At 33.7% G+C, this 25,400-nt stretch overlaps 2 protein-coding genes across 3 annotated transcripts; one reads left to right on the top strand and one right to left on the bottom strand.

Moving 5' to 3' along the window:
* Positions 1-6,569: 6,569 nt before the first annotated feature.
* On the bottom strand, positions 6,570-10,742 carry LOC110620657 (cullin-1). Of its 2 annotated transcripts, none has more exons than XM_021764466.2 (9): positions 10,596-10,742; positions 9,581-9,740; positions 9,356-9,455; positions 8,853-9,041; positions 8,658-8,705; positions 8,372-8,575; positions 7,765-7,842; positions 7,375-7,464; positions 6,570-7,213 (listed from the first exon to the last, which is right to left on the bottom strand). In XM_021764466.2, the coding sequence occupies exons 1-9, from the start codon at positions 10,675-10,677 to the stop codon at positions 7,178-7,180; spliced, it is 987 nt and encodes a 328-aa protein (XP_021620158.1). In that variant the 5' UTR covers positions 10,678-10,742; the 3' UTR covers positions 6,570-7,177. The 2 variants fall into 2 exon arrangements, with proteins under 2 accessions (XP_021620158.1, XP_021620160.1); XM_021764468.2 differs by having other exon boundaries at positions 10,576-10,653.
* Positions 10,743-17,541: 6,799 nt separating this feature from the next.
* LOC110620642 lies at positions 17,542-19,554 on the top strand. The gene is made up of 3 exons (XM_021764452.2): positions 17,542-17,729; positions 18,539-18,599; positions 19,298-19,554. Exons 1-3 carry the CDS (start codon positions 17,667-17,669, stop codon positions 19,513-19,515), a joined length of 342 nt encoding a protein of 113 aa, XP_021620144.1. The 5' UTR covers positions 17,542-17,666; the 3' UTR covers positions 19,516-19,554.
* Positions 19,555-25,400: the final 5,846 nt, after the last annotated feature.

Genomic DNA, 25,400 nt, shown 5'->3' with positions numbered 1-25,400 from the left:
AATATCATGTTTTTACTTTTTACTCACTGGGCTTTTTAGCTCACCCCTCTCCCCTAACCCCAGTCTTGCAGGTACTGTGTAGATAGAGAAGTCAGAAGAGTAAGAGGAGGTTATGTAATAGCATAGCTGTGGACATGGTTTATTCATAATGTAAAAGTATGTAATGTAATGTAAGTGTTATAGTGTGCTTGACTAGAGTCTGTTGTAATCCCTTAAATACATGAGATAAATGTTTTATGATGTTTATGTAACCCAAGCCTGATATATGTTATGTACCCCATTGGAGTATTTGTTGAGAACTCCAATGAGGGGTTTATGTTATGATTATGCATGCACAGGCTAGGCTGGGTAAAGAAATGTTTGAATGAAAGAAAAGTTTTAATTTTTATGTATGTTTTGGTTCATGTATGGGATTGAACAGGTTCACAGGATGTATATTTGGCTTGCTACGGGTTCCGGCGGCCTTAAGCCGACCTGAATCCTAGCGCCGGTAGCGGTCCGGTTTCCGGGTCGTTACAACAGTCATGTAAAAGTATGGTATAGAAATGTAATGTAATGATGTTTATGGAAGTTTAGAGTTGTGCTTGACTATAGTGTAATGTTATTAATCCCTTGGAGTACATGATCTTTTGATGCTTATGTAAACCAAACTCAATGCATGTTATGTCACCCCATTGGAGCAATGATGAGACTCCAAGGAGGGGTTAATGTTTATGATTATGATTATGTATAGTGCATGCACAAGTTGAGTTAGTGATTGAATGAATGAGTGAAAGAAAAGTTCAAAATTTTTATGTATGTTGTTGATCATGTATGGGATTAAACAGGTTTACAGGATGAATGTTTGGCTTGCTACGGGTCCCGGCGGCCTTAAGCCGATTTGGATCCTAGCACCGGTAGCGGTCCGATTTTCGGATCGTTACACAGAGCATCCACTATGGAGGACAGCTGCTTCAGAACTTCCTCACAACGGACCTCTGCTGCAGCTGCCCTCTCGTCAGATTCCTTGAGAACCCTCCGGGCGTGAGACAACTCCGCTTCCAGGGACTGGGCATGCTTTTGCGCCTCGGCTGTCTCCCCCTCAGCCTTCTTACGGGCCTCCAAGGCCATGTGCAAATCAAACTGAAGGGACCTGTAGTCTTCCTGGACAGCAGCGAGATTGCCCCGGGCATCGCTGGTCGCGAATAAGTTCTCCTCAAGGCGTGCCTCTTCTATACGGTGGTCCACAGATTCCTTGAGAGCGCGGTCCCGAGCATCCATCTCCATGAATATGCCTGTGACCTAGTAGAAGGGAAGACGAATAAAGCTAAAAGGTGAGGAAAGGCAGAAACAAATTAGAAACAGAAAAGGAACGAGCGTGACTCACCATCAAGAGCAGCTCCCTAGCAGTATTCCCGAGGTCCTCTCTGGACCGAACTCGGAAGGCCACCTGCTCTTGAGTAGAGCTAGCCAGGAGGCCGGAAAGAGCCAGCAGGCGAGGATCCGAAGCTGCCGTGATCCCACCAAACATCCGTTCTCGAATAATCTCAGCGACCACGCTCGCCGGGGACTGGTGGGTGATGTCCTCCGCATTCAAGATGTCATTGTTAGAAGCAGACAGCAGGGGCACCACCGAGTTCTTCTTCTTCTCGAGTGGGGGCAAAGCAGGGTCCAGGTGTCTGGGAGCTCGAAACTTTTTAGGAGCGGGGGCAGGAGCGTCAGAGTGGAGAGGACGCTTGCTCGCCATCCTCCCAGAAACCTTTTCAGGGACACCCGAGGATTCCTTTTGGGGAAGAACATCCTCAGCCGTCTTAGTCTCGGCAGCCTTCGCGAGGATATCCCTAATAACCTAAGCATCCTCACCAGTAGCTTCCCCTACATCCTCATCCACAAGGATGACCCTCGCTTCGCCTCTGGGAGCCGTCTCTTCAGTTACGGGGGTCTCGATTCTCCCCTCAGAGGCCTCCCCGGAAGGCAAAGTTGAGTCCACTCTCTCCAGCTCGGCGCCCGCGGATGACCTAGCGGCGTCTGTTGGAGGCGAGGTTGAGTCCGCTCTCGCCAGATCGGCGCCCGTGGATGACATAGCGGTGTCTTTTGGAGCTTTCTTCGCTCCCTCAGTGGAAGTTCGTTGGGACCGGGAAGCTCGAGGGGGCTGAATAGCCGAGCTCGACCTGCTGCTGGGGGACCTGGCAGACCTGGCTCCCCGGGTACTCGGTTTGGGAGCTCGGGAGGAGGGTGGAGCAAGAGGCTTACTAACCGTCCTGGCAGAAATAGTCCTAGCCACCTCCTGGGTAGCCTCTTTCACCGATTGCCCAGCCCGGAGAGCGTCCAGAGCTGTATTCATGCTCTCACGAGACAGTATAAGGTTCTTCGGGGGCTTGATCTGATCCATCTTCACGATGGAAGCTGCTAAAGTCCAAAATCAATTCAAAGTAAGATAACTAGCCACGCAGATCACACAGGCAGAAAGACACAGCTAAGTATAGTAAAGTACCCGCATCTCTAATATCACGAAGATTAGACACAAACATACATTTCTCAACGTCATACTTCCTTTCAACAGAAGTCAGTCGAAGATACCCGACCTGCTCGGTAAGGCTGAGAGGGGGCAGGTCATTGCAGTTCAGTGAAACATCCTCCCAGGAGAGTTCTAGGTCCCAAATGAGCCCGGACTCCTTCTTGAGCTCCACTACTGCAAAGCCCTCCATCCAACCCTTTATTGAGTTTTTGTGACCCGAAAAGATTGAAAGCCCCCCCGAGGGGAAAAATAATAAAAACCCTGGAATGCTCTAACTAATCGGAAGAAAGAAACAAACAAATGCACCGTAGATGTGAACCCCCAGCTCATATATACAGATTCAAAGGAGGACATGAACAGAATGGAATTGGGAACTAGCATCCGAGGGGTTATCCTGAAGTACCGGAAAACCTCGGTAAAGAAAGGAGAAAAGGGGAAGGTTAAGCCAAACTCCCTTTGTTTCGCGAAAAAGACCAGGCTAAGATCCTTTTGGGGATCGATTAGGTCGGAGGGAGGAGGATCAGGAAGAACGATCCTCTCGTTCGGGTAGGAGGCTCGAATACGAAAGAGAGGGGTATCTAAATACTCCCTAGATAATAAATTTTTTAGGACAGACGGAGTGACACTAGACTCTACTCTAAGAACGTCGGGAAGTTTCGGGCTATCCATGGAAGGACAAAGAGAAGAAGCGTACCTTGAAAGTGGCTGGGGCAGAAGGGCGATGTAGGCAAATTGCGCAGAAGACGGAAGAGAGCAAAGGTTTGGAGAAGACAGAAAGAATTTGAAATTTGAAACAGTGATGAGACGAGGAGATGTTCTGAGTAGACTTGTCCTTTAGGCTGCGCGGTCATTATTACTCTCGGTATTTACCCCCTCATCAGCCAGACAATAACTGACGAGAAGGTAAAGGGGCAATTGATGACCGCTGGATTTCTCCACCTCGGTCTGGGGCCAAGCCCACGATATCAGTCCATTACTTAGAGGCCCTCAAGTCTCCCTTATGATCCGGGCCCAGCCCGCCAGCCCGCTCAGCCTTGAGACCGGGCCCTATTCCGACTCCACAATCAGGCCGGCTCAGCCTTTATGACCCGGCGATCATAGGCCCAGCTCTAATCCCATCTTTCGGCCTAGCCCAGAGGAAGGAAGGCAACCAGCTCACTCGCCTGATAGGCCCATCCACACGCACGTCTGAGAGAATCGGAGGCCGTTACACATGGAACAAGGATCTGATTTCCTTGTACGTCCATATCAGCGTGGCAGGGGCATGTGGCCCAATGATAGACAATTTGTTATACGTCACTAGCGGACAAAAGGAAATAGATAAAGAGGAAGAAAAACTCTCCTCTAAGCCCAAGCTTTTTCCAGTTTTACAGAAACTATTGTAAAACCCTATTTTCTGGATCTCAGATCATCATTATGTAATATCAATTATCATATATGATATATATAAAATATATTTACTTTTAATATAAAATTTAAACCGAAGGATTATATGTTTATTAATATAAAATTTTAGGAATAACATTGAAATTTATCGTTTTTTATATTTTTTTAATTATAATCATGATAAATTGAAAATATTTAAAATTATTATTTAAAATTTAAATTTTAATTATAAATATGAATTAACATATAAATGCTTAAATTATTTTATTCGATAAATATATAAAAAAAATTAATGTAAACCATAAATACATAATAATAAATAAGCTTAATTAGTTAACTAAGTATAATATTTATTACCAATCATAATTTTTTTCCCTCCTTTGAACTGCATGTTTAAATAAATTAAAACCTAAAATAGACAAAGAATACAATATTGATATAAGGCTATGAAAATTGAAAGCCTTATAAACAAACAATTTACAGGCCAAGAGACAAACTCAACCACTAACCCTACCACCAATATAAGCCATAGATATTGATCAGATACTCAAAGCAATCTCAGTCTCTTTTAGTCGAGGACGGATTGCGTCTTACCATATCATTGCCATTGTCTCAACTGTCTCCACAAACTTCTTTTGGACACTCTTTTTTAATAAAATAAGAAAAAATTTTATTTGATTTTTAAGTATAAAAAATTAAATTAATTAATCTCTCAATTTTAAAAAATACGTTAAAACATCTCATTTTATAAAGTATATTAATTAATTTTTCTATTAATTTTATTATTTAATTTCTATAATTTTAAAAAAATTATTAGTTGATCCCTTAAATTTTTAAAAAATTTACTAATTTATCTTTTCATATTTTATTTTTTTATTATATTTAACGATTAAAATTAACGAAAAAATTAATTAGTAAACTTTTTAAAATATTAAGAATGCTTTAATAATTTTCAAAATTGAATAATCAACTAGTCAATTTCTCCGTACCATAAAAACTAAATAATAATGTTTTTATAAAATAAAATATATAACTATAAATATCTAATAGAATAGTAATGAATTTCGATTTCATACTAATTAGTAATAGATTTTAAAATTCATCATTAAATTTATACTTTAATATCAAATTATAAAATTCATTACTAATTATTAAATTTTATTATTATTATTATTAAATTATGAGATTTACAGAAACAAATCTGTTACTAAGTGTTAATAATGGATATTTTTTATATTAATAATGGAAAAATCTTGTGGTGCATTTGTGATCACATAAAGAAAATAGAAATAGCAAAACATCTAGTAAGAATTTTTAATGATTAACTAAAAATAAATTTGTCTTCAAAGTCGTTAACTTTATTATTATGAACAAAAAGAATCCACCGTTTTCGTTGTAATCCTCCTCTATGCTTGCATGCAAGTATGTATCAATCGATTAAAGAGTTGCAAGCTTCTAACAGCTTCCACATTTTATGGGGCAATTGCTACAAGGTTAATAGGGTAGTTATAAACTTGTAACATTCTACACTTATGGAGCGTTTGATGCTTGATTAATAAAATGTAATTATTATTCTTGTAACTTTTAAACTTTTATTATTGATATTTAGATAATAATTGAGTTATATTTTACATATTTATTAATATTATTTTTAGTTTTCTATATATAAAAGTAAAAAAAATATAATTAATAATAAAAATTATGTACTGACAAACCAGTTAAAATAGTCGCCATTTCAGGAGCTTCATTTCAACCGCCGAGGAATCATCCAGTGAGTTGTTTCATCTAATTAACAAAAACTGTTTTATTTTTTTTAATAGTTCTTAATTCTAGATGACTATTTTTTTATTAAAAAATTAATAAAAATAGTGTTGATTATATTTTTTAATATTAATTTATTTATAAATAAATAATAAATTTATTATTTGTTATAAAAAAACGTAATAATAAATTTTATATAAATTTATTTAAGTTTTTCTATTAACCTTCTACTACTGAAACTATTAATATTACACTATTAATTATTTTTTACTTCTATAATAATTACTCATTTAAAATATACAAAAATAACAATTAACATCTAATTTTAACCGTGTCAAACGCACCACTAAAGCATTTTTATCGATGTAATGGGATCAACTGCCATGCAGGAATATTTAAAAAAAAAAAAAAGGAAAAGGAAAGTGAAATAAAATGGGTTTAGGTGTCGACCATTGTCCATGTGTTGTCTTAAAAGAGTTATTGAAGTCATTAGGTCCGGTGGTTAGAGGGCAAGAATAGACAACTGATTAGGTCCCTGAATCTGAGATTCCAATCTGATGATTAGACCCTTTGATTTTTGCTTTGCTATATCATTAATTGACAGCAACTTCACCTAATTACCTTTCTGTGTACGCCGGCCCCACCTGCCTGACTTTTCCTTTTCTTTCTAAAAAAATATTTTTGTTGTATTTAATGTGAAAATGAATTTACTCGGCTAACTTAAATTCTCACCATATTTCATCATAATCAAATTAATAAATAATTTTAAAAACGGATATGACTAAAGTAATTTAATAAAAATTATTATGAAAATCCATTTGGACTAAAACTCGACTACATTAATTTCAACCCCCAATAAACCTTCCAACACGCATATTCAGATAATTCCGGTAAAAGCTGAGAGGAAAATGGGCAATTACGCCACTGTTTGTCAAGAATTGGAAGCGTTCATAATGAAACCAATGGCAGAGTCCTGCTTTGAAGGCTACAAGAATTGAAATTAAGTATCGTTGACTAATTAAAACCAGTGAAATCTTATCTCAAATTTAAGTCGAGATTTGCATAATAGAAAAGTAGTGAATGGGTCATTTTGATTATGTATATCAGTTCCCAAGTCTTGTTTGATTACTGCAGTTGAAGCTCCATCCTCTCTAATCTGCACAAGCAAGATGAGATCCTATCATAATGCATCTACATTATCTCGAGAACAGAATTTCTGTTGTAGTTTGTTCATTTACAAGTGCCACTATCTAGAAGAGAATAAGAAGATTTTCAAAATAAGAAGAAATGTAAGACTATAGCTTGCATATACCTAGCAGTACAAAATATAATCAATTATAAAGAAAGAAGGTTATTCCCTATGCCCTAACAGCTAATGTTGCGAAGGCATCAAAACCTTTCTTCTTTCTCTAATGACTGAAATTCCGAGTCATTAAGTATTCCATTAAAACTATATGTCAGTTTTAGCTTATCTGCATTGAGCTTGTCGGTAGAGCAACAAAAGTCTCATTGTGTGGTTGCAGAGGTTTCCTCTTAAAGAGTCATGCCAGCATATTTTGACAACATTTCCTGCAAATGATTTGTCATCTTCTAAGAAAAACTAAACATGAAAATGAAAAACTGGGGTAATGTTGACTGGAATAACATTAAACGATATATGGAGGTTAAGATTTGATTAAACTTCTTTCAGCCCCCATCAATATCATAATCTTGGAAAGTTTTAAACTCACCTGATAATCCGTTACCAGACCACTGTTCTCAGCTGTTCGATTTTCAATCAATTTGTCCACTGGTTGACTTAGCAATTGACATCTGACAACCTGCAGAATGAACAAATAAACAGGCTAATTATATAGACTACATTGTTCATGAATGTTGTATTGTGTACTTTCATATATCATACATGAAATTCCTCCTAGCTTTGAAATATTAGTTCATCGTGTGTGTGTGTGTATATATATAGAGAGAGAGAAGAATCCAATAAAAAACCTCCAGAAAAAGTAAAGTATTGAAACTTTGCAGCAGACCTAGTCAATTTCACATGTTAGGTGTCCTTTCAAAATACTGTAGATGCTCAGAAGAGAATTAAGATAGAATTCCCATAAAAGCAATAAAAGTACCTCTATTAACTTGAGTTGTGAGTTGCAGGGCAAGTAGTAACTAGCTCTTGCTTTCTCTTCATTGAAGCATTGGTCAACCTGAAAGATCAGTAGAATCATTTCATGACGCAAAAAAAAAAAAAAATCAATGGCAAGGAAGAAGGAAAAATATGGAAGAGGGTAGAGTGCATGGAATTTAATTTATAGATCCACTTGTTTGGTTAAAAAGCAAAGGAAAGAAAAGAACCTTGAACCTAATAATACATTTATCTGGTTGGGAAGAAATAGGAAAAAATTCAAAGTTATGATATTGAAACGAAAATCAACAAGAGGAATGGGGTTTACAATTAAGTAGACAATGTTAGTAAAAATAATGGGAAATCATTTTTTAAGAAATTGATAAGCAATCCTTCTGCTATTAATATGCTCATTTTGAAAATTTGCAAAATATACGACCAGGAGATTTGAAAGGAAGTTTCTTTTTTTTCCTTTTGATGCTATCAATCCACTAAAACAAGCAAAAGAAACCAGGTTTTCTTTCTTCTCTTTTCCTCTGATCTCCTCCTTCCCCCCACTTTCCTTCTAATAAATAAAATATATAATATAAAACATATATATAAAGGAAAACCTTTTGCATGTAATCTTCAGATGAATCGCACACAAGCATCTGCTGAGCCAACTGAGAGTAGTAAGTAGCAGTTTCTTCAAGCATTGTCCTCTCAAAATCTTCATAATAGCTTACTCCTTTATGCTTATTGATTTCCATAAAGAAAAGTAGGACATTCTTCAGTAAGTCACGATCAATGTGCAATCCCATGCGCTCCTGATTGATCTGCATGAAAAACAATTGAGTTTAGATATTAGTCTGGTGGGCAGAATTTGAAGCCTTGATAAGGTAAAGAATATGTACACACCAGTGATATTGCAGCTGCCCGGAATTTAGAATATAACTCCCTGAAAACCTGATATATAGGACAGCAATATTAATGGATTTAGAGCAGTTGAAAATAATAAACAATAGAAAGGGGAGAAAAATATAAATATACAGAGTGACAGAAGACAGCTTTGATACACTACTTGAATACGAGAATATGACAAGTTCTTCTTACCAAATCTTTGAAGCAGTTAACTGAGATGTCTCTAAGTGAGCAAAGTTCCATAGATTCAGGGATAAAGTAGCGATCAAGATACTCAAAAAATCGGCAAAGCCACCTTGCCATCAAACTGTAATTTGACCACATTAGGATAAGTTCCCTTAACAATGCCGCATCAGATTTATCCTTTAGAGATGGCAATACCTGAGAGCAAAGAGGAACATTGAATCATTAACAGACATATTGAAATTGTTTCCAGTTACCAGCCTGAGAGTTTTCCAGTAGTTAACTGGTCAAAGACCAGAAAACGGTATGGTAGGATATTAGCTTATGTGAGTTAAAATAATAAGCATGCATTTCAAAATTTTCAAAGACTATTATGAAAGTGAAACTGCTTTATTGACTCTGTGAACTTAAACTCAGATCAAAAGGACGTAGATTACACTCCATTATGAACATAGTCAATGAAACAAAAGTCTATGTCAAAGCTGGACTGGATAAATACATAAGAAACTCACTATTGACAGAACACTTTCCTCCAAGGTCGTCTTAAATCTTCTATATATCCATATTGAATTGTCATCAGATCCAGGAAAAGCACTCAGTTCATAGGCACATCTAGCAATGCAGTGAAGGATATTTCATCCAACTAAACATCATTAACCAATTAAATATAGGACTACCAAGTAGCAACACATAAAAAGATTGTATTAATAAAATCCTCCAGTATGTACCAAGGATACTGATGAAACCTCTGATATTCTTCTATAGTAAACATCTTTTCTGGATGTCCTTCCATGATCTTCTTTGCCTTCCTTATTGCTTCTTCAAGTATCATCTTCCGAATATTATCTTGTGCCCTGCTTTCTGCTTCCACCATATTTTTCACTTCTTCAGATGTATCTGAAAAAGAACAATTGACAATCATTGTCGGTGAAAACAGCATTACCTTTACTCAAAGCAGTAATAAGTGAAAATATATCGGTGAATAGCATATACATCAATCACATAGTCGACACTCTAAAATGAGAGGTAAACTTCTAGAATTATTTATTCATTATTAATTAAAAATTTTATAATTTTCTTAAAAAAATAAATGATTGCTTATAAAATCATGCAAGATTTTATCTTCTTTTAAAATAAAGATTTAAGTAAAAAAAATTAAATTCTTTCATTTCAAATAAAAATACTGTTAGAAAATAAATCATTTAAATTGAATTCTTGCAAAATTTTAAGTTCCAAATTACAAATTGCATTTCTCCAGTACATAAAAGAATTGAAACTACCAAACTAGGGAGAAAGTGGGATCGCACAGCTAACAACATAGTTCTAGTAACAATTTCAGTCATTTACCACCAAAAGTCCAGTAGAAAAGGTAAGAATCAACAAAGACTAACAATGTGATACAAGAGAATATAATAGGAAAAAAGTCACATTATTAAAAACGCAAACCAGTGCGACTCTCTTTCTGTCCCTAGAGTAGTCAACAAAACAAAAATAAGATTACGGAATCCGCGGGAATCGCATTGGTACATTGCAAACCGTAACCCAAAAAACAAAACTCAATGTTCTAGAATCCTAGATTTTCCGTGATTTTCTTGCCAACCAAACAGAAAGCAAGAGCGAAAACAAACGTCATTCACCATATAAAGATTGCCACACACACAAACAGCACTATTGAAAATTCAGAATGAAAAAAGGATGAAAAATAATATCATTCGAAATCAAATTTCATTACATAAATATGATAATTAAAACCTGGCAGCCACATGAATTGAGAAGGACGACGAGAGAGCGTTTCAGCTTTCAGAATAGACTTAAAGAAGCTTTGATTTATCATTAACTGTAAGTGCTCTTATCGTGTATTTATATGTAGTGAGGTGGAGATAGCGATAAGGGCAATTTTGAAATTAACTGGAGGCCTTTTGGTAGATTTGGTTTTCCCTCCTTAAATTCGAGGGGAGCAGCTCGGCAGGCGGGCCGATGCCTTAACATAATCTTTAAGTTATTTGGTTTGTCATAATATTTGCAAAGTGCGATTATTATAAATTTAAAAATTATATAAAAATAAAATTAATAATTTTAAAATAATTATATATTTTAATTGCGTAAATCATAAACAATATATGCTAAATTTATTTTGATAATAAATATATTATTGATGAAACTGAAATAAAATTATAGTATGATTGACCGACTTATAATAAAGAGAATGTGACGCGATGAATATTTATAATAATAAATATAATTACTCTGAATTTTAAATTAATAAATTAAAAAAATATGAATATAAGAATTTATTTATAATTTAAAAGTAGTTGTATAATAATTATACTTTTTATTAATTTTTATACTATAATAAAATTGAGTTATTTATAATATTTTTTAAAAATTAAGCTAATTGATAAGAAATTCTATCGATTAATAAATAAGAAATATCGTAATTATAAGTGTAATGAGTATCTACTAACATTAATTTTATATTAAGATTCGACTTATTCAGAGTGTTACAGTGTTTGGACTTTTCTTTTAACGGATGAAATCGACTTATCAAATATTTATTATTTATTTCTATATTGTGATAATAGATCATGACTTATTTTATATCAAACTATTTTATTCAATATTTTTAAAATTTTAAAAAATTAAATTTTTTTTAAATAACTTATTTTGTTAATATCTTACTACATCATATGTTAAAATATTTATGCTGATAAACACTTTCTATTTAAATACTTTATCTCATTAACCAAAAAAAAAAAGTTATTTTCACAAAAATTGAAAACAATAAAATGTTAAAATCATAAATTATTTCCTTAAAATTAGATGCACAAAAACGAAGTAACATTTCATCTAAATTCCCAGTAGATCATAAAGTATATCACAATAAATTAGCATTTAAAAATTTCATTGCTACAATCATTACACCCAACAACGTCACTCTCGTAATCTTATCTCATATCTCATTTCATCATTTTTTATATTCTTTAATGATTTTAATTTTGATGGATTTTTTTATTAAATTGAAACAAATGATTTTGATTTAGTAATTGATGATGTTGAAATTCTGAGACTGCGATTGTTACATCTAATTTAAAAGGCTTGATTCAAAAGAAAATTAATAAATCGAGTTTAGTAAAAACAACTGTGTAGTAAATGAACATAATAAATATGAGTGAAAAAAAAAATCTGATCGAAAATGCTAAGCTATCAGAGCTACATAACTGAAATATTAGGAAGATGAAAAATATGATTTTTCGGTTTGATTTAATAGGATATATATATACTCGGAGTCCTACAAGTTATATTTATAGTGCGTCCCATCAAATAAAATAAGTGCATTTTTAATAAATTTTTAGAATAATTTATTAATAGCAGATAATTGACTAATAAATATTAAATTAACTAAATTTATGTTATATTTGATATATATACTGAATTATTGTTATTATTATATGCACATTTAAGATTTTGTAAGGATATGGAGAAAAAGAAATTAAGCTTAGTACGTGGTATAATGAGATTAGAAGTGTTAATATCCAATTTAATTTTTTAATTCGTAGCTAAAAAATCGAGAACACGTATTTAAATCTTAATCATATTTATATTTTATATGGTATTCATAATACTTATATAATTTTGTTACTAAATAAAATGGAGAATTTAATAGACATAATTTGTAAGTGTAACTCTGAATTATTTATCTAAGTTGGAATATTGGAGATCTTTTCATTCTTTCTCTCTTTTAGATTGAAATTTAAAATTTGTTATATATTTTCAGTAATGTTAAGTGTCACAACAATGATACTACTATGTCGTGGATTGCAAATTTAGATTATTACTATATTACTTCCAAAATTAAAATTAAGATATAATCATCACGCTTAGTTGTATGAAATTATATATTACATTCAAAATTAAAAATAAGATAAATTATATTTTAATTCTTAAATTTTAACATAATTAACGAATCGATCCTTATATTTTTAAGATCGAATACTTAAATCCATTTATTTTCGTTTTATATAAATACATAGTTTCTCCATCTATTTTTCTCATTACTGGTAAAAAATATTTATATTGCCTCTCTTTATATTAAAATTTTTAAAATATAGATTTTATTCTGCCCTAAATTAAGATATCTTTCTCTCTTTTCTCTCTTTTTTTTATTTTCTCTCTCTCCGGTTTCTCTCCATTATGGTAAATTTTCCATTAGCAAAGTAAGTAGTTCTCAATTTTTTACTGCAGTGCGAAGGGTAACTACCAGTGACAGTGGAAAAGAAAAAAAAAGGGACACAGTTTCTCCTCTTTTCTTCTGCTTTCTTGAGAAACAAACAGACCAACAACGTTTTGAATTGCGAAGAAAAGACGAAGACCCGTTTTTGTGCTTGCTAGTGGCAACTACCAGCGGCCAACGGGTTTTTATTCAAAATATGCAGTTTTATCAAAACTTTTACCATTTTCAATTTATTTGATATCAAATTAAATTAAATATATAATATTAACTCCTTCCTTTTAATACATAAATATAAAATAATATAGAATTTTATGACTGATTGCCATTTCTCAAATTTTTTTGAGTATATTATAATTCAATTAATTATAAATACTTAAATTCTTTAATTTTTATGTATTAAAACATATTAGCCCATAAATTCAAAATCTACGGTTTTATCAAAATTTTCACCATTTTCAATTTTTTTGATATCAAATCAAACTAAATATATATCATTAACGCCTCATTTTTAATATACAAATACAAAATAATTTAAAATTTTTTGATTGGATGCCATTTCTCAATTTTTTGAATATATAATTTAAGTAATTGTAAACATTTAAGTCATTCAATTTTAATATATTAAAACATATCAGTTCCTATATTAATCCCTGGATTAAAATTTGCAATCTTCTCAAAGTTTTCACCATTTTAAATCCAAGATAGAGACTGTTCACTATTTTCAGCAGTGACTCTAGCCTCGGCCATTACCTGTACTGCGTATGAAGTCTATTTCGCTACCTATCCACTTCCATTAACACCACATGTGCTCCAATTACTTCAGGCCTCTGAATCATTACTTGACTAGCTCAGAGAGAATGAGAAAGGAAGAAGAAGATTTGAGTTTTTAGATGTAAAAGTTGTTTTCATATGTGTTGTACGGTCTATAAGGATATTTTGAAAAGAAAAATATTTTTAAAATGTTTGACTAGCCGTATACAATTGAACTAACGGAGAAATAGATGGAGTGAATGTGCATTTAAACATAATGAAAATAGAATGATTTAAGTATTCAGTTTTAAAAATATAAGAATCAATTCATTAATTATGTTAAAATTCGAAACTAAAATGTAATTTACTCTTAAATAATATGGTAAAATTAGATTATCAAGTGTACAACAGTTTATAACTTAAATAAGTATAGTTATAAATAAGTATACATGTTAAAGTTAGAGTTAATAGTAAAAAAAAAAAACTTACATTTTTAATTTTGTTAGGATTACACCTTATATATTTATTTAAAAATAAAATTTTATTTTTTTAAAGTTGTTCAAATTGTATCCTATTATTACTTATTCCGTTAAAAATTAACGAAATTACTACGTCATTAGCCACGTCAATGCTACGCCAGCATGCCACATCAATTTTATCTCAATATGCCACGTCAATAAATTTCACGATAAAATTGATAATAATTTAAAAGTTTAGAGTAGAATTGCAACAAAACTAAAAGTATAGGATTCTTTTTAAGTAATTATCTTTTTTTTTTTCAGGAGATGGATGAATGAGAATTGAATTTATAATTTCAGATGAATTATATATTTTTTTAATTACTTAATTAAGTAAGGCTAGATAAATCAAATATTTAATTTATATATTATTAATTTTTTTAAAATTCAAACTAAATATTAGTATAATTTAGAAAAAAATAGTGAATTAATATTATACTTGAGAGTTTAAAAAAAAAATTTAAACAAAGCATCCTAAAAATTTATTTTAAATATTTTTAAATTGAATCATATTAAATATTATTTTAAATTATTTTTTAATACTTCATAACTATTATAATATTATTTTCTTAACGATAATTTTAAAAGTAATACTAAATAGTAAGCATATTAGACGAAGTTAAGAAAAATCGATTGATAATGATTTCGATTAAAATAAAATAAAAATAAATTATTATTATAAAATTATTAATAAAAATTAAAAAATTAAAAAAAATATAAATAATAATTTTTAAATATATTTAATAATAAAAAAGAATCACTTGATCATTTTATAAGTTTTCAACTATATAAATAATAATAGAGTATATTTAGTTAGACATTGAAGGAATAAAATTTAATTACAGTATTCAGGAGATGGATGAATGAGAATTGAATTTATAATTTTAAATGAATTATATATTTTTTAATTATTTAATTAAGTAAGGCTAGACAAATTAAATATTTAATTTATATATTATTAATTTTTTTTAAAATTCATACTAAATATTATTATAATTTAAAAAAAATAGTGAAGTAATATTATACTTGAGAGTTAAAAAAATAATTTAAACAAACCATCCTAAAAATTTATTTTATTATTTTAAATATTTTTAAATTGAATCATATTAAATATTATTTTAAATTATTTTTTAATACTTCATAACTATTAATAAGATTATTTTCTTAACGATAATTTTAAAAATAATACTAAATACTAAACATATTACATGAAATTAAGAAAAATCGATAATGATTTCGATTAAAATAAAATTAAAATAAATTATTATTATAAAATTATTAATAAAATTAAAAAAATTAAATAATAATATAAATAATACTTTTTAAATACATTTAATAATAAAAAAGAATGGTTTGATAATTTTATAAGTTTCCAACTATATAAATAATGGTAAACTATATTTAGTTAGACATTGAAGGAATAAAATTTAATTAATAAAAAAATAAAATTATAGGGTGAAATTATAATAATAATAAAGTATAGAGTTTTTCTAGCTATTAATTCTAAATTTTACTGAGGTTGCATGATGACGTGGCGTTGACGTGAGGAGTGATACGGTACAAGTATTGCAATTAGAATAATTTTAAAAAATTAAGTTTTAACTAAAAAAATAGAAGTATAATTATAATAAAATAAAAAATATAGATTTTAGCCATTAATTTTTAAAATTATTCTTTTTAATAAATAAGATTCATATAATATTATACACTAATTTGAAATTTAGTATTATTACAATTAAAGATAAAATTTATTAGCCGTTTGTAATTTATTTTTAATTTTTATTTATTATTTAAATTAACTATAGAATTTATATAAATTTAAAAATTCTTACTCTTATTTATGCTGAATATAAAATCATGTGAGACACGTTGAATAAAGCTGATTGTTTAAAAGTTGTTTCTTTTTATGGCCAAGGATGTGTTTTAAATGAGGGTAAAGCTTAAAAGGAACTACTTAAGATATTGTAAGAAGCTAAACAGCCCAAATATTAAGCATTTGCTTTCGATTTTGGATTTGGAGCGGCGCGTAGCAGCATCCTTATTTATTTATATTTATAAAACGATACTAATAACAGAACCAATAGAATCGAGCTCAACTTTAAATAGCGCAACTTTAATTCGTTAAAATTTTTTTGAATTCGAATTTTACTCATTTTGAACTCAAATCGAATATTAAGAAATTCAAACTTGACTTGTTTAGCAAATGAATTTAGACGAGTCAAGTTTTATCGAGTTTAAGAATAGAATTTAAAGTGGTCGTGTAAGTTTGGCTAGAGAGGAGCTCATTTTATTCATTCCCTTTTGTCTGCAACGGCCTTTTTGCTACAGTGTCACATATCTCTGTTGAATAGGTCCGTAAGTATGAATGGCGTCAGACGTCCTCTCCACGCTAGGCGGCCATTTAATTCCCTTCGGTGCACATGCAGGCAGGGCTGCGAGGTGACTGAGTTTGCTGTCCTTCCTCATGTTCTCTGAGGCTATATCTGGCCGAAGTAAAGCTTCCTGGGTTGTGGACTGGGGCAGTCTTCGTGGGCTTGGCCTCCTACCTGGATGCATGAAGGCCGACGGTATCAAGTATATCTATAAATTAACTCGTAAACTTATAAAGATGAACTTTTAAATCTTAATAATCTAAATATATGCAACTTTAAAAGTGTAATTAAACTATATATAACTAAATTTTAAAAAAATTAGATTTGATTTATAAAATTATATGCAGATTCTGAATTTATTTCTTTTATAATAATAATCTCTAACTTACTTAACGAGACTGTTCATGAGTGTATTCGTGAGTATGCTCATAAACTTAGAAACGAATCGAACTCACGAACTTTAACAAGCCAAATAAGTTCAAATTTGACTCGTTTACCAAATGACATTAAAAATTAAACTCGAATTTAACTCGTTTAGAAATCGAATCGAGCTCAATCGAGTTTTTATCGAATCAAACCTCGACTAATTCACGAACGATTTAGTTTATTTATATACATTAACTCATACATCCATATTAACTAATGTTTCACGTATATTAGTCCCACTCCTTTACCATCTTATACGGCACGTCGTTTTAAAACAAACTCCTGTTAAAACTTTGGGCCTGTCCATCTTCTGGCATTGCCGTTGAGATCTGAAATCTTGGTGGGCTTTTTCATTTTCAAGTTAAAGCATAAATTACTCCTATAATCTAAAACGTCGTCGCTGCTCTCACTTCAGTGTCGAACGTTCTAATTCTTCCTAGGAACAAGCACTTTGTCAAACCCCTAAACCCAGAGATTGGAGGAAAAAGTTGCAACTTCGTTCTTCGCAATACCCGCCTCCACTTCAATGGCGTGTGTTGTATCCATTAGCTTCTCTATGCCTCTCTGCGCCCGAAAATTCTCAATCCAGGTAATTCTCACCTAAATTATGATTTTGAGCCGCCATTCTACATACTACAAGCTTATTTCTTTTCTTTTGAAGTTCTTCTTCTTTATTAATGTGCTACTTGCATTCCATTTGATCATTTCAGCGAAACCAAGAATTGGAATTTTATCTTGGCTAAAATCTTTCTTTGGATCCCAATGTCCTTTCTTTGGGCGGATGTGAATTGATTTTTTAACTTGATGGCTTTCGTTAATTAGATAATTTGTCTGTAATCTAATAGTGTCTCCCCAATTATATTTATATGTTTTCAAGGATAATTTTGGTTTTCCCCGCATTAGATTTTTTTTTTTTGTTGCAGTGGATAATTTGAGTTCTGATTTAAGTGGTTTTCTTTATGGGTGTGCTAAAAGCACTCTAAACATGGCCAGAGCATTTATAGATTTAATTACTTGAATTTGGTTTTGAGTCTTGTGTTATCAGTAATTTACATCAAGAGAGCATTTGCTTGCTTTTGCACCATGACCTGGGGAAATTCTAGTCTTTACCTTTTTTTTTGTCAAGTACATTATTCTGCTGGGGGGATGTAAAAGGGGAGAGAATTAGAAGTTATTTTTGGTGCAAGAGGAATGTAATGCAGCTCAACATATGATCTGATCTAGCCCAGGTTGGGAAGAATTCAGAACTGCAGTAGATTTTGAATTTTAATATTATCTTAAAGTTTGCTACTTGAGAATGCTGTAACCAGTCCCATCCATTTGCATAATACCAATAGCATGTAAAAACACTTGTTCTTGTGTAGACACGGTTAATATTTGTTGGGCATTTTCTTACAGAAATTACAACTGAGGGGAGTACCTCTGGCTGGACTTTCAAGTCAAGCAACCATCAGAACAGGTATTCTTTCGTAATCTTCTTGTTTTAGTATGACCCTATGCTATTTTCCTGAAATATTTATGCATGGTCGTTATTTTCATAAATCATAATGTTAAAGGTTTCTTTCAGATTTGCCATATCATCATAATTTTATCTGCAGGAGAGGTAGCATTTAACATATCCAGTTCAAGTTTAGCACTTAATAATTTGTTCTTAACATGAATTTGATGGAATGAATAAGTTTAAGATCAGAACCTCAACCAGAAATGAATAAGAATTTTAGGGTTAAACTCATTCATTGTTTTGGATTAAAAAGGTTGGCTCATAGCCCAAGGTCAAAGTCAAATGCACATACCAAACTAGTTGGGTAAGTTAAAAGTATTCTTCATTTTCAGCCATATACAAGATGCTTAAGACAAACCATTCATTTTAATTTGGTATAATTTGTGCCTCTTGTGCCGACATCCATTGGGTTCTGTTGCATTAGCCAAAGCCGGCATCAGCAGTGTTAAGAGAAAATGTGTGGAAAAATTCCATTTAGTCCTTTGAATTTGGAAGTCAATGTCTTGGTATCCTATGACAATAGGCTTGTATCTAATTCCAACGCAAAAAAAAATGGACTTTTGTGCCTCTGTATGCACAAAGCCAAGTAATTGCATTGGACATTGAAGCTCCACTATTCTTCATTCCATAAAATGACTTCTGAATTTTCTTTGCAGCAACCAACCTTCCTGCATTCTGCCACTCAAATAGAGATATATTTTCCGTATCGGGCAGCTCTGGAAATTTAACTCCCTTATTTCATTGTGGTGAATTTTTTCCTTTCTGCATGAATGTAAGCTTATGTATTCATAAAATAATAGTTGGCTATTGGGTAGGACCTGATATTGATGATGGTTGGGGATATGTGGAAGCTTTTGTTAATCAAATTACTTAATTTTATCATAAATTTCTTCTCGATGGTTTGCATTGCTTATTTTGCTTGCTTGCTTGGAATCATGTTGAATGTGAAACATGAGATATTGATAGATTTTTGTTGATAGGCAAAAGTAGCAGAATTATCATAGCATGAGTTGATGAGAAGAAATTGATGAGTATTTCTTGAGTGGTTTAGGAAGGTGGCCTTGACCTCTAAAGACCTATTTCTTGATGCCACATCCTATTGCAACCCCACATTTTAAGGGCACTCGTCGTTGAAGAATCAAATCAATCTGAAGAATTGATTTGATTAAGTGTGCTTCTTTATATTTCGTACTGACTTTGCTTTCTGATTATGTATTACTGTCAATTTTTAAATTGAATTAACCTGTTATACATAATACTGCAATGTGGTGTAAACTACTAGGCATTCTAGTTAGTGACTGAGCGCAGCTTTTGAAACTCCTTTGGGGACATTTTTGTTCTGCCAAAGCTGCATCGAAAGAAACAAACATTGCTCACCCATCCCACGCCCTGCCCACAATATTCTGTTCCACACCCCTGAGAAACAACCAGTAGTGTTGCTATAGAAGGTGTAGAAAGATAATATTTGTTGTATATCACAATAGAGATTACAATCTATTTATACATGAGTAGGCCTGTGCAGATTTCGGTTTAAACCGAAAAACCGAACCGAACCGATTAATTTCGGTTTTTCGGTTCGGTTAATCGGGATGATCGGTTTGGTTCGGTTAGTATATTTAAAATTATTCGGTTTTCGGTTCGGTTCGGTTTAAACGTGTTAAATAACCGATCAAACCGAAATAACCGATTTCGGTTCTAATCCCAAGCCCAAGCCCAAGCCCGAGCCCTCCCCCTCCCCCTCCCCCTCTGATACCCAACCCAGGCCAGCACCCCCAACCCTCGGCCCAGGCGTTCGCCTCCCCCCTCCCAATTTCCCCTCCCCCCAGCCCGAAACGAAACCCTTATTCACAATTTCACATCACTCACACTCACTCTGATACCCAATCCCTAACCCTAACGACGACGCCCTCCCCTCCCCCTCTGAAAGAAGTCACAAATCGCTCGCCCTCTTCCCATCGATCTGCTGAAAGAAGTGGGAGTTGCTCACCCTCTTCCCGTCGATCTGCTGAAAGAAGTGGGAGTTGCTCACCCTCTTCCCGTCGCTCGCCATCAATCTCTTTCACATCACTCACACTCACTCTGATACCCAATCCCTAACCCTAACGACGACGCCCTCCCCCTCCCCCTCTGAAAGAAGTCACAAATCGCTCGCCCTCTTCCCATCGATCTGCTGAAAGAAGTGGGAGTTGCTCACCCTCTTCCCGTCGATCTGTTGAAAGAAGTGGGAGTTGCTCACCCTCTTCCCGTCGCTCGCCATCAATCTCTTTCCCTCCCTCCCTAGTCCAGTAATCCCTATTGATTTGCTGAGTGTATTCAGACAATATTTATTGTATTATTTTGTTGAAATTAGAAATAGAAAATTTTAAAAAAATTGCAGATTTTAGTTTGAATCGAACCGAATCGAACCGATAAATCTTTAAAAAAAATTGCAGATTTCGGTTTGAATCGAACCGAACCGAACCGAACCGATTTTTATCGGTTCGGTTCGGTTCGGTTATATAATCATAATCGGTTATTTCGGTTTTTAAAATTTTGACATTTCGGTTTTCGGTTTTTTCGGTTCGGTTCGGTTCGGAACCGAACCGACCGATTGCACAGGCCTATACATGAGAGACGGTATCTAAACAGGAAGGAAAATCAAGCCTATAATTATGCAATCCCTAAGATTAAGTAACTAACCCATCTATCAATATTTACTTCCTATATTAACATATTTACTTACTATAACCTATAACACTCCCCCTCAAGTTGGAGTATAAATGTTAACATGCCTAACTTGTTACATATATAATCAACTCGAGTTCCATTTAGAGCTTTAGTAAAGATATCTTCTAATTGTTCTCCAGTTCGGATATGTCCTGTTGATATTATCTTTTGTTGGACCTTTTCACGAACAAAATGACAATCAATCTCGATGTGTTTAGTCCTCTCGTGAAATACTGGATTGGAGGCAATGTGGATAGCTGATTGATTATCACACCACAACTTAGCAGGCACCGAATTTGTGAACCCAACTTCTTCTAATAGTTGACGTACCCACAAGACTTCACAAACGGCTTGTGCCATGGCTCGATATTCAGATTTAGCACTAGAACGGGAGACCACATTTTGCTTTTTACTTTTCCATGAGACCAAGTTACCTCCCACAAAAACACAATACCCAGTAATTGACCTCCTATCAACCTTCGAGCCTGCCCAATCAGCATCAGAAAAGCATTCAATATTTGAGTGCCCATGGTTGCCATAGAATAGCCCTCGCCCTGGGGCCCCTTTAAGATAACAAAGAATCTGTCCCAAAGCATGCCACTGGGCAACAGTAGGAGGTGACATAAACTGACTTACCACACTCACTGAATATGCAATATTAGGACGAGTCACCGTCAAATAATTCAACTTGCCAACTAATCTTCTATACCTTTCAAGATCTGCAAATGGCTCACTGTCTTCTGTGGTAAGTTGAAGGTTAGGGGTCATTGGAGCACTACAAGGCTTAGCACCCAATTTTCCTGTTTCTGCTAACAAATCAAGAACATATTTTTTTTTTAGACAAGAAGATGCCTTTCTTACACCGCATTACTTCGATTCCCAAGAAATATTTCAATGAACCCAAATCCTTTGTATGAAACTGTGTTTTAAGAAATTCTTTTAGGGATGTGATGCTAGCAATATCACTTCCTGTGATAACGATATCATCCACATATATTACAAGCAGAATTACTCCATTATCAGAATTTCTATAAAACACCGAGTGATCACACTTGCTCATTTTCATTCCAAACTGTTAGACCACCTCGCTAAACCTGCCAAACCATGCCCGAGGACTCTGTTTCAAGCCATAAAGGGATTTTCGAAGTGTACAAACCTTGCCTGACTCCCCCTGAGCAACAAAACCAGGTGGTTGCTCAATATAAACCTCCTCCTGAAAATCACCATGAAGAAAAGCATTTTTAATATCCAGTTGATGCAAAGGCCAATCATGTGTAGCTGCCAAGGAAATAAACAATCGAACAAATGCAAGCTTGGCAATTGGGGAAAATGTATCAGAATAGTCAACTCCATAAGTTTGTGCATAACCTTTGGCCACTAAACGAGCCTTGAGGCGAGCAACAGATCCATCAGGATTTACTTTTACTGCAAACACCCATTTGCACCCAATTGCCCGCTTTCCTGGGGGTAAGGACATCAACTCCCAAGTACCATTAGTGTCAAGGGCCATCATTTCCTCTTCCATTGCAACACGCCAACCAGGATGGACAAAGCCTCAATAACAGTTTTGGGAACTGAAATAGAATCTAAAGCAGTGGCAAAACAACGAGAAGAAGAGGATAATTGATCATAAGAGACACAAGCTGAAATAGGATAAGTGCAAGTACGTTTACCTTTGCGAAGAGCAATGGGCAAATCCAGATCAGACAGTGAAGGATCAGTGGGAACAGGATCTGTCGATGAAGAAGCAGGTAGCGGAGCGGAGTCAGAGTCCTCTAAGCGTCTGGAATACACATGAAAGATGGGAGGGCGACCAGGCACATGAGCGAAAGGTGTAGGAGTAGTCTGAGGAGACAGAGAGCGAACAATGTATAACAAAAGGTCATCTTCCTCACTTTGGGTGTTATAAACAGAGGATGGTGGAAAAAACGGAGTGGACTCAAAGAATGTTACATCTGTAGACACAAGATACCGATTCAGATCAGGAGAAAAACAACGATACCCTTTTTGACGTCGAGAGTAGCCAAGGAAGACACATTTGAGTGATTTGGGATCCAATTTAGTAACCTGTGGACGAACATCACGAACAAAACAAGTACACCCAAAGATACGTGGCTCAATAGGAAACAAAGATTTAGTGGGAAACAAAATATTATAAGGGATATCACCATGAAGGATGGAGAAAGGCATGCGATTAATAAAAAAACAAGCAGTGGATACAGCATCAGCCCAAAAACATTTAGGTACTTTCATTTGGAATAAGAGGGCTCTGGCTACTTCAAGAAGATGTCGATTTTTTCTTTCGACAACTCCATTTTGTGAAGGAGTGTCAACACAAGAGGACTGATGAAGAATCCCTTTTTGTAACAAATAAGATTGAAATTCCCCAGAAAGATACTCTTTAGCATTATCACTTTGCAATATACGAATGGGAACATTGAATTGGGTTTGGATTTCAGCATAAAACGCACAAAAGATAGAAAATAATTCTGAGCGACTCTTCATTAAAAATAACCAAGTAGTACGAGAGAAGTCATCAACAAAAGTAATAAAGTACTTAAAGCCAGACTTAGACACAGTAGAACAAGGACCCCAAACATCTGAATGTACTAACTCAAAGGGGGACGAAGCCCGTTTATTGACTCGAGATACTGAAGGCAAACGATGATGTTTGGCAAATTGACAAGACTCACAATCTAAAACAGACAAAGAATAAAACTGTGGATATAACTTCTTCAAAGCTGAGAGAGAAGGATGCCCCAAACGACAATGAACATCAAAAGGTGTTAAATGCGTGGAACATGCAAGTGATCTATGTAGTTGCTGATCCAAGAAGTAGAGACCCTCTGACTCACGCCCTCTACTAATAATCTGCTTCGTCGAAAGATCCTGAAAAATACAGTGATCAGGAAAGAATGAGATACAACAATTCAATGCACGAGTGAGTTTACTAACAGAAAGCAAATTAAATGCGAATTTAGGGAGACATAACACAGAGGATACAGAAAGAGAAGGGGTTAAGTTGACATGACCAGAACTCATGACAAAAAATTTAGTACCATCAGCAAGAGTAACATAAGAAGTCGATGCATGAGACTCAAGCCTATAATTACCTGACTCGGCCATTTGCTCTCGTTGAGCTTGTTGAGTTTTCACATCTGTACTAAAGGGCATCAATACATTAAGTTCTTCATAAACTCTTTTAAAATCCATAAAATAGGATGCCAAAGTTCTATCATTTTTCTGGGCTCGGTAAAACGCCTTACACACATCATAAATACGGAAAATATTCCCTTTGCCAGAATACAGAAATTCCAAATACTCCATTAATTCTTTAACAAATTCACAGTGATTAATAAGACTAATCACCTCACTATGAATAGAATTTCGAATCTGCAGAAACAAATGAGCGTCATCCCTCATCCAATCTGTACGAGTTTCATCAGTTGAAGGATCCTTGGTAAGATGATCATCCATTGCAATACTTCGTAAATAAATACGGATAGTCTTACTCCAGTCTAAAAAATTAGATCCATTTAATTTGTATTCCGTAATTTTAGTCATCACAGGAATCACATCAGTTACGGTGGTTTTAACTTCAGCCATCAGAACAACCAATCCAAAACAATCAAAATAGCAAAGGATCAAAAGAACAAGTACCTGTGAACAGTACCGATGAGCAGTACCCGTGAACAGTATCGATAAACAGTGCCCGTGAACAGTGCCGATGAACAGTGCTGTGAACAGTGCCGATGAACAATACCAAATAAAACACCTCCACCCAACACCCGAGCGGCAAACAAACTTCAGATCTGACAAGGGGTCAGTGTGGCGACTCCAGCGATGGTGAGATCCAAATGTTACCCTTTATGGATAACCCAAATGAATGGAGCCCTAAGTTTTTTAAAAAAAAAATTTTAAAACTTTACAAGAAAGAAGAGAAAAAAAATCTCTACGAGAAAGGCTCTGATACCATGTAGAAAGATAATATTTGTTGTATATCACAATAGATATTACAACCTATTTATACATGAGAGACAGTATCTAAACAGG

The sequence above is a fragment of the Manihot esculenta genome, chromosome 8 (assembly GCF_001659605.2).
Source record: "Manihot esculenta cultivar AM560-2 chromosome 8, M.esculenta_v8, whole genome shotgun sequence".
NCBI classification, from domain to species: domain Eukaryota; kingdom Viridiplantae; phylum Streptophyta; class Magnoliopsida; order Malpighiales; family Euphorbiaceae; genus Manihot; species Manihot esculenta.
This window is presented reverse-complemented; position numbering and strand designations above follow the sequence as displayed.